At 44.3% G+C, this 13,620-nt stretch overlaps 2 protein-coding genes across 6 annotated transcripts in view; both read left to right on the top strand.

Moving 5' to 3' along the window:
* The first annotated feature begins 276 nt into the window (after positions 1-276).
* Positions 277-4,139, top strand: LOC135369358 (U3 small nucleolar ribonucleoprotein protein IMP3-like). The gene is made up of 6 exons (XM_064602952.1): positions 277-598; positions 676-783; positions 882-956; positions 3,306-3,385; positions 3,499-3,623; positions 4,082-4,139. The coding sequence occupies exons 1-6, from the start codon at positions 462-464 to the stop codon at positions 4,103-4,105; spliced, it is 549 nt and encodes a 182-aa protein (XP_064459022.1). The 5' UTR covers positions 277-461; the 3' UTR covers positions 4,106-4,139.
* A 1,519-nt stretch (positions 4,140-5,658) lies between these two features.
* Positions 5,659-13,620, top strand: part of LOC135368176 (dynamin-like) — a 67,251-nt gene continuing 59,289 nt past the window's right edge. For 4 of the 5 annotated variants that reach the window (XM_064601299.1, XM_064601300.1, XM_064601302.1 and 1 more), the window contains exon 1: positions 5,659-5,948. In XM_064601299.1, the coding sequence (XP_064457369.1) occupies positions 5,785-5,948 (164 nt within the window). In that variant the 5' untranslated portion in view covers positions 5,659-5,784. The remainder of the gene's footprint in view (positions 5,949-13,620) is intronic. The other variant, XM_064601301.1, reaches the window with a different exon arrangement.

The raw sequence follows: 13,620 nt of genomic DNA, 5'->3' as shown, positions 1-13,620 counted from the left end.
CGCGCTCATGGCCACAGTTGTTTCGCGGTGCAAGCAGAGAAGGAGATAAATGTTCCACAGGTACCGACAAAAAAATAAATGTAATCAATTGAAAATCTACGAAAGTCTTATCGGAGCGCGTTCCGCGTACATACTTGTGCATTTTCCCAGACAGTATAGTGAACTACAGATAGCTATGTGTCCTGAAAAACGAAACCAGAACCCAAGTCACGTTGGATACGCGTGGAAATAACGTCCAAGCGTCCAACGAAGAGCGCATGTGCGTGCGCATGCTCAGACGACGACTCTGTCGGCTGCATGAAAGTGTTTTCGACGTTCCCGCATGCAACACAAGCACAGCACACGTGTTTTCTAATCGTTTTAATTAACAACTCTGGACATTTGTAAGAGACACAGCATTTGTCGCGTGTTTTGCACTCCATGGTTCGACTCAGCGCCGTTTGAAACCGAGGGTATCCACAATGGTGCGTAAATTGAAGTATCATGAACAGAAGCTGTTGAAGAAAGTTGATTTTATATCATGGGAAGTTGACAACAACCTCCACGAGGTGAAGGTGATGAAAAAGTACTTCGTTCAGAAGCGGGAAGACTATACCAAGTGAGTAAATCGCGACATTCGACGCAGCTTTAGACATGAATGTCACAAAACAGGTACGTAAATCTTTGTTTGTACAGGTACAACAAGCTTTCTAGAAGCATACGGGAGTTAGCGCGGAAGATTAAGGAGCTTGACCCGAAGGATCCATTCAGAGAAAAATCTACGCGGGAATTACTGGAGAAACTGTAAGTAATATACGTTCAAAGGAATAGGTGGTTCTTCCAAATACTGCCTGTGTCTTGAATGTAGGCTCACCTCAGTCTCAATATTTTTCACACCACAGCCACTCGATGGGTCTGATCACAACGAAGGAGAACTTGGAACTGTGTGATCGCGTAACAGCAAGTTCGTTTTGCAGGTGCGTATATGTACATTGTTCCAAGCGATAGTGGGTAAGCATTTGAATATTAATGAAACATAAGTAAGTAGCATTGGTAATCAAATACGTGACATTATTGCATCGCGAATATTGCGTACTCTGGCCTCCGCTGTGCAGTGAGGTCAACATGTGATCTTGCTACGATGTGCAGCAGGCTGGTAACAAGCAGTCAGATACAGAGAGAGAGGCATTAGAACTGGAAGCAGCAACCTACAAGTGCAAAGACAAGTTGTTGCTATGGAAACGACATGGAAACGACAACCTGGAAAACAGGACCTAGAAACAACATCTACTTGAAAACCTGAGAAACAGACAGGGCGCAGTCAGATTGGTTTTTGAGGGGGTTCTACCCCCGCCCCCAATATCGTACATTTGCTAGTGCATTGGGGAGACGAAAAATGAGGTTGATCCGGTTTGCATACATGCAAAAAAGGTTTTTGGAGCAGTAACACACAGCCCTAATCCAGGAAACCCTAAGATTTGAAAGAAAGAAAAACAGACACGAAGGGACAGGTACATCCCGGATGCCACATGGGGCTCTGCTGTTGCCTGGCTGCCTCGACCAGCCTTAGCTACAAGCCTGGATAAGGGCGGACAGTGACAAAATCCGTAGCCAACGGAAGCAGCGGAGCAAGCATTGCCAACAGTTTTCGGAACTGCGCCACCTTTCACGGGCTAAAAATATGCGACGTTTCCTCGGCTGAATCAATATGGTTGCCTTCGAGAGCGCATACATTGAGAGAAGGAAGAACCCCGTTCAAGCTCTGTGCTCTCCTCCGATCCTCCTCCGATCCTCCTCCCCGCCTTTTCCTCTAGCCAGGTAACCAGGAAGAGGGACGTTGGTCCATGTGGCGTCTTTCACCACCAACACGTTCTTATGCCACAGTCAATCCTACTTACAGTTGCTTACGTAGATGAAGCATACTGGGCTAGCCTCTCCGTGAAATCGTTTATCCGTAGATATTTCGCAGAAAGTATCTAATCACTGTTTTCAGTGATGTGTAACGACTTAAAAGTCTAATTATGTTCCTTTCTCGTACCTCAAACACGATGTAGGACCCCGTTAAAGGGACTGGCACATCCGGAAACCCACCTGTGAAACCGACACCACTACGTTCGGCCTCGGCCGACAATTTAGCCGGCAAATTTTTTCATCCGAAAAGTGCTTAGATATTAATTAAACGAATTTTAAGGGTCAGTGGTGCTTCCACAGCCGCAGAAGCTCCCGTGGTGTGGTGTCACTCTGTAGTGGAGGAGTGAGAGAGTAGTGCCCAGAGGGGGACGGCCACCGCATTTCTTTTCTCAAGGTCGCGCCCTCATTGGTTCTTAGGGAGCGACGTTTTCTCCTTTATCCCGAGAGCGAATTCCGGGGATGCCCTCAATATCCCTCGTATGCTCTTGTCACGTACTCCTTCTGATAACTGTCGAACTACAGCAGTATTTCGTGTGGGATTTTTGATACCGTGGTCAGTTGTCCAGGAAAAATAAAACGACACCATAGTTTGGAGACCGTCGCTTTAATGACTTACGGGAAAATTTACGCAAAAAACAACATCATCTGGGATCCTGGCGTTGTACCAATTGGAGCTGTGCTCTTTGCTTAATGGACACTGTGGGGAAGACGTGATTCAAAAGTGTAAATCGACACAGTACCTGCCTAGTGTTGCCACCTTTCTGAGTGCAAAATACCGGCTGAGGGGGAGGAGGTGGGACAGAGGGAAAGGAGGAAATGTTTGCGGGAAAGGGAAAGTGGGTGAGGGGTGGAGAGTATACAGAGAGAGAGAAAGAAAGAACGAGCGTACTCGCTCAAGACAACAATGATAATAATAATGAATAGAGAGTTTTAGCAGACCGTTGATAAGGTGACTTGCGTCGAACCGTATCAACCGGAACCAATCAGTGTATAAGATTCTGAGTCACGCACAACTGCGATTGGTTCCGATAGGCAAGTTAACCTTATCAACGGTATACTAAAACTCACTATTAACTAAGAGAACGACTGGTGACTACGGAGTTGGGTCTGTGCTTCAGATTTATTCAAGCTGTAGTGGAATGTTGAAAGGAAAACCCCGTAAAAACCCCTATGAAAGGTGTCGAGCCACAAATACCGGCAAAAGGCTGCCGGTATCAGCTTCCTACCGGCAACTGGCAGAGCGAGCAAATAACCGGCCCTGACGGTATAATACCGGCCTGGTGGCAACCCTATACCTGCCCCTTGTTTGCGACATAGAAAGTGTCTTGCCCATTCATGCACGTTAACCATGGTTTCGTGCACGCATAGCACTACATATGTTGAAAAGGATGCGTCTTTTGTTGTTTTTCTCAAAGGCGAAGACTTCCCGTGATCATGGTACGAAATCAGATGGCTCAGCAGCTCAAGATGGCCACCCAGTTTGTCGAGCAAGGGCGTATCCTTTTCTCCTGCACACGTCCACAAAGTGCCGAGGACAGAAGTTACTTGAATTCAGTGATGATTCCAGAGTGGTACAGCATTACGTATTTGTCCTTAGCAACGCGACAGATGTTCGTATTGGACCTGATCTGGTCACTGACCCCGCGTTTTTGGTGTCGCGGCAACTGGAAGACTTCGTCACGTGGGTGGACTCCTCAGCAATACGAAAACATGTGGCTGAGTACAACGATATGGTACGTACTCTCTGATGGTCCCTGTTGATATTTTAGGGGTGTTTCACGTAACTTGAAACAAGCTTGCAATAAAAAACGTGCATTAAACCAGTGTGAAACCAGCGGGATTCATTTGGCAGCCGCCTTGAGCGAGTACGAATTTTTTGTATTGCCCATAATTAATCAATTAAGATAACTTACGTAATTAATTACATATCGAATTGGAGAAAAAGTAAGAAAGTCATAGACTGCCCTCACAAAATCTGGGACTCTAGTGCGCCGTAATAGTAGCCCCTCAATTCATCAAAATTAGTTAATTAGGAGCTTTACAAAAAATATCCTCACTCATTAAAAAAAAAGTATTGATTCAGGTTGCCTGAAACATTCCGTACACCTACGCTCTTTACCAAATGTCTAGAATTGGAAGAACTAAATGCACACTGTGACATGGCTTTGAAATTTATTTATTTCTTTTTCAGAGGGATGATTATGACCTGCTGTAAATAGCGAATATAATAAATTGTGCACATAATTCCATTTTACGAATTCCTGAGCTATGGTAGACATCCTTGGATACACAAGTGTAGACATGCGGTCACAAGATATCCGAAGAGTACCGAAAATCTGTCTCTACGAGGCCTCTTCAGTTGACCTCATCTGCAGATAGACGAGGCCAAGATGTGGCATGTGGCCTTTGTGGAACCGAGGCGTGTGCGCATTTTTATATACTGTAAACGCATTTTTATTCTCGATGTATTAATTTTTGCAAATCGTGCATTCAGTCATTTGCGAAATTGTTCGCAAGTATTTAATTTGGCGATTCCAAGGCTGTTTCCTTTCACAGGATAAACGCCAAGCTGTGCTCGTGAGTACAATTTTTCGTGATTTTTTAAGTCGCGAAGTTCGCAAAAATTGATACATTGTGAATAAAAATATTTTTACAGTACTTCTTCCTCTGTGATGACGTCAGTGCTGTACGAGAAGGCCAAAATATTCTCAGCACATAAGGTTTGTCGTGTGTTAGCTCGGGTTATGTTATCCGATTTTCTCCCCTTCGGATATCATTCCAGTTTAGCATGAACTTTGTTAGCCATGGCCTATGAATGTTTACATTTTTGTTAGCCACATTTCCGATGGCATACCACGACAGGTGGGTCCAGAGCTGTGAACTATGTGGAGTGCGTTTACTTCCTCAATCGATTTATGTGGCAGACTAACAGCTGCAACAGCGTGAAGCCGTCTCCTGTCTAGAAGCAGTCAGACACTTTTCACAACAGAGAATAGAAGGGCATGTCAACAGAGCGTTCAACAATAGTGATAGTTGGGTAACATTCATCATGAATAAGTGCAAAGGAAAAAAAAAAGCCCATCCTTCTTTGTGCTTATCCAAGATGAACAGAACATAATGTCATGTCGTGGTGGTGGTATAACGTAATGTGATGAAAAGAAAGCAATGTCTGCCTGATTGGAAATTGTGAACGATAAATGTAATGACAAAAACATATAGTAGTGACACGCGTTGTCAGTGTCCATTTGCATTCAGTAATTGCTTTTTGCAGTGTTTGATGATGCTAAGTCTGCCAGTGAGTTCGGGGAAATAAGGCCGTTGTGTAACCATGCGCGACGGCAAACACATATAGCACCGCATATGTAACCTATATAACCATATAACTACCGTAACACCGTAGGTGTAAATTAACCCGACAGAGATGTGTGACCCACTAAGTCAAACGCATAAGAGGTGCTAGCGATTGCTAGCACTCCTTGGCTTCACGGTTGCGTGTTCGAATTTTAATTTGAGCATTTTAGGGGACCCGCATTCAGCTGGGTTTGAGTTTCAGTTTCGATATAGCTGATGTTGCTCGTGCATGAACATCGTCTGCTTTGCCTTGGTGCACCTTTTGCGCAGAAGGACATGTGCGCCATGGAAGAGGACCACGTGTTATTGTACAACTTCCTACCGTTCTTTGATCGCATTAATCGTGCTAAACGCTGCCTGAAAGGCCATGCGTATATTGATCCTCCCTTCGGCATGACGTTTGTGTTCGTCCTGCGCATGCGCCCTCTGTTCCCGTGGTAGCCATTTTCAGTCAGTCTCGAAGCGGTAAGGCCAGTGAGGCGGTGATGATTGTGCAGTGCAAGTTGTGCTGAGGCGGTACAAAACGAGTGGCCCCATCGCAAGATGGCTGGGAACGATGGGATGGAAAGCCTCATCCCGATCGTAAACCGGCTACAAGATGCTTACACCCAACTTGGAGCGAGTCTCACGCTCGACTTGCCTCAAATCGCTGTCGTCGGTGGGCAAAGTGCGGGCAAAAGCAGTGTTTTGGAAAATTTTGTTGGCAGGTAAGCTAAGCCTAATACAATTTGCACCGCTAAAAGATCACGTAGCTTTGGCTGCACTTGAAAATTCAGACAGGGAGCAGAATTGGGGGTGTGCAGACGCTTCGGCTCACCTGGGTCGATCTCCCCCGCACACAAGCAGATCGCACTGAGTCATGGATTCGGTGGTGCACCGAGTGCTGCCGATGACTGTAAACGTTTCACTTGGCTCTGAAATTGCCGCAGGTAATGGTTTCTAATGGATGCGGTGACCAGTAGCCCAAAACGTTATGAAATGCACGGGTGAGAGCTCATTGTAGTGCGTAATAAAGGCAAGTGCAGCTGGTTACTCCTCCTGGGGTAGGCCTATTCTCAATCGGGGTGTCGAAAATCGATACCTCGGACGAATTGGGTAGAAATAACGAAAACTTTGCTCGTAACAAACCGATCACAGTACTTGTACATGCAGTAAGAGACTCGGATGAGGCGGAAACATTTCTAGTGCCAGTCCCAATGCTGTCGGCGAATAGCCCAAGCATCGACTGCGCGGCCTCTGCTACTTTTTCCCGTAACCACCCCCCCTACTTTGTCGAAACGGAGCAGACGCACCGAGGAAACGAATCACTCGTTAGACAGCTCTTACGGAAGCTGCGATTCATTGTTTTGTAATCAGGGGCTCCCCCGACATCGTAGTGATCGTTTTCGCAAGCAAAGTATCGATCGCGGTCCCTCCTCAATTGTGTAGCAACGTGTGTGATCTCCGCATTTTTGCTCAAGGTCTTTTCCGAAAGAGTCAGTCCCGACTGAACAATTGAGCCTCAAAAGGGGACATGTCAGAGAAACTTTTTTTTTTTTTTTTTGCTCGTATTATTGCAGAAATGGCCTCGCAGCGCCAGTTCACGTATCTGTTCTTTCGAAGTGGGGTTTGTAGTCAAGATCCAACAACAGTTGCATAACGAATGCGTAATACTCGTCAGCAGTCTTGAGGGTGTAACTTCGTTACCAAATAACCAGTTACCGAGTAATTAATCAGCAACTGCAATTAACAACGTTCTCACAGAGCAACTTCAACGGTGAGTACCAGTCGGTGGCAGGTAGTGAATGAATATTGGACTAATTTCAGAAAGTAGATAAACAGGAAGTTCTAAACAATCCGTAATGAGATGCTCTCATTCAGACATTTTATAGAATTCGTTACCTGTCACTCACTTGTCACCACGAAAGTTGTGTTCTGGGAAAGGTTATTCATTAATTCGTGCTACTGGTTAATTGGGAGCACGCGACTACTTGTAACTAGCTTACATCCCAAGTCTGTTTCTCAGTGGACTAAGCAAATGTCACACACGTTTAGTTGGTGTTGATGGAGGTGGACCCTAACCTGTTATTGCACACAGAGTATCAACTGTACTACTGATGCTGGTGTTATCAAGAAACTGTGTAACTAATGAACGTGAAAGAGAGATGTCTGCTACGACTACAAGTATAGAGTCATCTCTTAAAAACATAAAAAACTAGGGATATGCCAACCGAATCCTTGGAATCCTTGAATCTTAGGCAGGGATTCGCGAATCCGAATCCCAGTGCCCAGAACGGCAAACGACATTACAAGGTTAAAAGTACGATTTGCTCGCGTTTTTGTTGTTTCTTCGTTCTCTAGGAAGAATTCAGACATGAGAGTTTTATGTATTTCCTGTAGTCGATGAACATGTCAAACAAATAAACAAACAAATGTTAAATAAATAATATTTAAGGAACACTAGTTACTCCTGAGAGTGAGCTATTATTTAATTTGCTTTTCATTAAATAATTAAATCATTAAAAAATATATATCAAATTCTGCTTCAAAACATTTTTCAGTAGAAGTGTTTTTTGCCCCTGGCTCTTTAACCTTCTTTTTTTTTTTTTTAAAGAAAGGATTCGGAAGGTTCATAAGATTCGAGGTTTGGCAGAACCTTCCTTGGATTCAGAATCGGAGAAATTCTGGATACGTCCAATCTCTACCAAAAACCGAGAGACAGAGCCATGGGTGACACAGCACAGCGCTCTCACTTTAAGCAGATTTGTTTACATGCCTGTATACTTAAGGCAACTTTTAAAGTAGCACAGAAGTCATTTTTTAACACCCAGTTTTCTTCCTATAAACTGTTAAGTAGGCCAGTAAGACGCACCATGCGAAGTAATTTACACCACAGAGTCATAATTATCGCAGCAATTGAATTTAAAATACGCCGCAAAAAGCGACCGTGCGCAACGGTGGTGAAGAGCAGTACCAGCCTGTGATCTGCCTGGAACCTCGCGCTGACGCTATAAGGAGAACGCTCTCTGATTGGCCTAGAGAAATATTGTCTGCTATTCCGCTGTTCGGGGTTCTGATCAAGCCTTTCTCCTTGCTCGGTAATGCTTCGGCCGCTCCTTCTATTCCCAATTCTCCGGGAGAACTGGCAAAACAGGTTTACGGCGGCAAAGGGACAAGGCGCTGACCCCCACTGACCGGCGAACCAGAACGAGTCCCTTATACCGTCATATGTGACGTGGCATCATACCTCCTCATCCTCGTTATAGCTGGAGTGGCGAGTTAAGGGTAAACGCACGGAGCTATGAGTATACAGAGTTTTTTTCTGGGAAACAAATTGCACACATCAAAACCTTTCGCGCTATTCGGTATAATGACACACATACTTTCATCAGATGTCTTAATCTGAAATTTTTTTGGATGGCCCTCTGTACTCCTTTAAGAGCACGCTTTGGAAAGCAGAAGGGAAAGGAAATTTGAGAGATGCTCCTGGGTGGTTGGGTGTGTGTCAGCAGAACGTCTGTCATCACAAAGAAGGATATAGAAATCCTTTCTAGATAAATAGGAGTGTAGTCCCGTAAATAAATCTGTTGAAAGTGAGCGCTTGGTTCTGTGCAGTCTGTGGCTCGGTGTTCTCCGATCCTAGCATTTTTTATAAGATGACTTTGGTCTGGTGCCAACTGGCCCAAAGAACTGTTTTAACGTGCGTGAACTGGGATGCTTACACACGAACTGTCCGAAGAAACGTGAAGTTGTGCTGTCACCTGTAAGCACACAGAAGGGTTAGTTAGAAGAGCTTTCACCAGTACTGGCATTGAAAAGTCTGGTGTTATTGTATATGCTCACCGCACCACACTGAAAATAATTTACGTTGCTTCATTTTTTGTGCAAACGTTGCTCGACATAACTGGCAATGAAAAAGCACAAATACATTTTGTGTGTGGTTTAATGCAGATACGAAATGGCCTTTTGCAAAGCACGTTTAAATATGTCAATAATGCAATTTTACATACTTACGAGATTTGCAATACAATTCCATACTTAAATATGCGAAAGAATACATTGTGTCAGTACCGTGCTGGCCTTGGTCGATGTGATTCCTTGCACATCTCAGTGTTCTAACCCAGGCAAATTCATCAGCAAGCAACCAATTCGAAGGTAACCCACTGGCCGTCTACCACTGTAGCATTGTTTATGATTGTAATAGAAAAAATTTGAAGCTAAGCTGTGGTACCTATGTACAAAATACAGATACGGCTTTCAAATATCCTAGGTACTGTGGTAAATGTTTTCATGGTCAAGAACCAGCTTGCAATAGAGCTACCTGGTCTCCCTCCTTTTTCCTGTGAAAGTAAAAAAAAAAAGGAAAAAATGCAGAGCTCGTGTCTTAAAAGGGGCTGATGATTCCACCTCGTTTGTTTGTCCCATCTGCACTGTGAAATTTACGGCCAATGTCAGCTGAGCATGCGACATTTAATTGATCACAATCCCACGAATGGTGAAAGTGAAAAACAAAATTTCTCCCAGACTCACTGCAAACTATTTCCCGTTATTTCACGCACATAAGCCGCACCGCAGGTAAGCCGCAGGACATATTTTTTGGAACATTTTTGAAAATTTTCTGTCAGATAAGCCGCACTCGCAGATAAGCTGCGGGCAATACAAGACGACTGATTTGTTCGACAAAGGAGACCATTATGAAGGCCATAAACCCTGTAGTCCATACTCCGGGATTGGCATAGTGTGCAACAAAGGAGGTCAGTCCTAGAGTTCTAGCAAGATCGGATTGTGCCCTTGTTGTTGGGCGTTTTTTGTGGATTGATGGGTCAGTGGTCTTCCAGAAGACACGAATCAGTGTCACCACTTTCGTTAAAGCTGCTTGTGGCTATGCACCAGGAAGATCAATCTACTCGAATGTGGACCCGTCCCTGTTACGCACTGTTCATGCACTGGCAGGGCAGTGCCGTTCCAGAGACACTCTCCGCCCTTTCGTCAAAACCGGCGTATGGGGAAAGTACCAGAAAAAAGGTCACCAGATAAGCCGCCCGGTGGATAAGCTGCAGAGCACCTGTGATAAAAAAAGAATCGTGCATAAGCCACGGCTAATAACCATGAAGTTACGGCACATTTATTTGCAGGATATTCTACAGAAATAGACGCTTTGAAGCGGTGCTTACACGAAATTCAGGGGTGCGTGTTTTGAGCGACAGTCCTCGCTGAAACCAAATCTCACACGTTTTATCATTACAAAAGGATGGTGCTTCAGACGGGGAGAGACAACACGCAGACAATTCTAATTACATAGCAAAAGCTTAAATGAGGGAGATGATAAATAATTAAATAATTGGGAGTTTACGTCGCCAGACTGAGTGAGATGAGTTACGCAATTGCCACTCTGTGGCTATCTCAACTGACGCCTCGAGAAATCCCTACCAAGTGGTCCTGTTCTTGCACGAAATGCAGGTTTCTTAGAAGAGGGGCTGACATTTACTGCGTTCACAGGTATGCTGGATGAAGTGTTCCCAGTTTAATATGTACCTAATACACACATGCAGGTAGGACGAGTTCACATGAGATGTGACTTCTTTCAGCGGTGTTCGTGAAGCCAGACACCGTCCAGTTTGTCCTGTGTAGCACATGCCACCCTCAAAGCGGATTCAATAATTTAATCTTCTGAACATTAAAACAAATCTTGGTAAACACGCGTTTGTGTTCTGCTCTGCGCACAAATGGAATTGTTTGCCTCTGCAACTTAATATGCTAATTTTGTCATTACAGAAAAGAACTCGCATTTTTCTAATTGTGCCTGTTTCATGATTTGATTATTTAGCTACTACTTTTTCGGGTTTCTATTTTTGCATTGTCAGTGCATACTATGTCGTAGGGTGAACAGATTCTCGTGTCGTTTGGAATATATTGTTTCTTGGTGATATTTTTAGACTTTATTTAATATTAATGCTCATGTTTGTAGTATTCCTTATGTGCTCATTAGGGAGGAGACTTTAACCAGGGTATGTTTCCCTCTTCCTCCTCCACCCTGTGTACCCACATGTCTAGTGTGTCTGAAAATAAAGCCAATCAATCAAAACATTTACAGGACACAAACAGTTTGTGATGATTCACAGTGCAGCCCAGAAAACCAGCAGATGATGTCTTTCTATTTTTTTTTTGTTCTGCAGTCTTGATATTACAGTGCTTTGCCACAGCTGCATATTGCAGGGCAACACATCATTTTGTAGGAAAACCACAGTCTTGTTGATGAAAGTTTCCCAGAGGGCTTTGGAGGCTTAACGGACCATTTGCGTGACTTAATGGACAGCGCATGCGTGGCTCTTGTTCTCACTGAAAACAGCTGGAACTGTTGCTACACTAAGGCTACTATATACTAGAGATGGGATGAATCAAGAATATTCTGAATCCGGATCCAAGGAAGGTTCTTGGAATCCGCGAAGTCCTTCCTTGAAAGATAGTTGAAAAAGCCAGGGGGAAAAAATGCTTCTACCGAAAAGCATTTTGATGCAGAATTTGATAGCTTTGTTTAATATATATATAAAAAAAGAAAAGAAAAAAGAACTAGCAAAGCGGCCCATTGGCCTTGGTCGTAAAAGACTGAACGCACCTTTTCTTACCTCACGGCTGTCAACCCACAATTCGCATGAACCTTTAACGTGTCTCACATACCCCTTTAAATCCCATGCTAATGATGAGGAGAAGGTGCCCAGTGGAACAACAGTATCTGTCCGAAATATCGGCGACTCTTGTCCCGAGGCACTTCAAATCTCTTGAAATTAAATAATGCAGTTCACTTTCAGTCCCATATGCACTTCTTCTTGAACTTAACTCGTTTAACACGTTGTCCATCAACTTCTGGAAATGCATAAACTTTCGAGCCTGAATTTTTTCCATAAAACCAAGGAACGACCAAAAGCAAAACCGTGTTCTTTTAAACTTATAACTCAAGAGTTCCTCCCTGAACTCTTTCACTCCAGAGCAGTGTAAACAAAAAATAAAACACACCTGAAAGTTTTAAATTGCTGTGGATTTTTGTTCAAAACGCCAGCATTCTCACCCACTCAAGCTCTGGCCCGCTACCCTTTTATCAGCTATGACAATTGATGCTGAAGAGTCATTCTCTTATCACTGTCGATGTCAATAACTTTATTGACAGTTTCCTGAAATTGGGATATTTTTCGTGCCAATCAGATTTTTGGCAGACGCCTGAGCCGCCAATTTGAAAAAAACAAACAAACGGGGTTGGTGGGTTCCAAAGAATCGATTCACTGATTTGGGCACTGGGATTCAGATTCCGGAACCTAGGAATACAGTACATAGGAACGAAAGACATGAAAATGAAACCATGGCTCCTCACATGCATTTGTTTTCAGCAGGGATGTGCCAACCGGATCATCGAATCTTCGAGTCCTTGGCAGGGATTCGAGGTTCGGGAATCCGAATCCCAGTGCCCAAAACGTTGAATCGAATCTTTCGAATGAGCCGACCACATTTGCTCGTTTCTTTTTAAAATTGCCACTGCTGGAGTCTGCCAGAAGCCTGGCCAGTGGGTGTTTTCTTGTTTGTTTGTTCACATTTATCTGAACTGAAAGAGTTCAGTGCGGAACTCTTACATTACAAGTTGAAATTGTGGGAAAAATGATCGCCATCCCATCAATCGGGGTTGTAGCCCCACTGTGCAGTGTACGAGGGAGATAGAGTCACTAAATAAGCTTCGCTTCAGAGTATCGACACTGAGGTCCAAGGGAGAGCAGGAGCGCCATCTTGTTTCCGTACCATAGCGGTACCATCCCCGGTTGAGGATCAAAGACGGCTAACATGATGCTCGCCGTGGGATAGAGGAGCGTGTGTGATTGTTGCGCGATAGTCCTTGTATTGATAAAATGGTTAAAAAGCAAGCGAGCTGGTGGCTAAGATCCATGACGAAAACCCGAGACTGGGAAAAAGACGAAAAACAGACGACACAACACAAAGTCTCAAAATGGACAACCGCACACTTTTAACACATCAGGTGGGGGAGGAGGGACAGTGCAAAAGGCTCGCCAAAGCAGGGCCGAAGGTCACAGACGCTTTGCTGACACAGTTCCCAGCCCCCAAAATTGACAACGTTTCTCTCAAAAGCCTCCGACTGAGGTCGGACTCCCTGGCCTTGACAAAGGTCTCTTCCCATGTGAGACTTTGTGTTGTGTCGTCTGTTTTTCGTCTTTTTCCCAGTCTCGGGTTTTCGTCATGGTCCTTGTATTGTCCACCAGAGCGTCCCGAAGATGTCAAGGTGAGCTCAAGGCCGTCAACTGCTGCTTGTAAACGAAAGGAACATTTCACTCGTGCACAATAGATGGCATCGTGCGCTAACGTGCACAATGCGCGTGCGTATGAGTAGCGTGACACGGA

The sequence above is a fragment of the Ornithodoros turicata genome, chromosome 9 (assembly GCF_037126465.1).
Source record: "Ornithodoros turicata isolate Travis chromosome 9, ASM3712646v1, whole genome shotgun sequence".
Lineage (NCBI taxonomy): Eukaryota > Metazoa > Arthropoda > Arachnida > Ixodida > Argasidae > Ornithodoros > Ornithodoros turicata.
The sequence above is the reverse complement of the archived record's forward strand: the minus strand, read 5'-3'. Positions and strand labels throughout refer to the sequence as shown.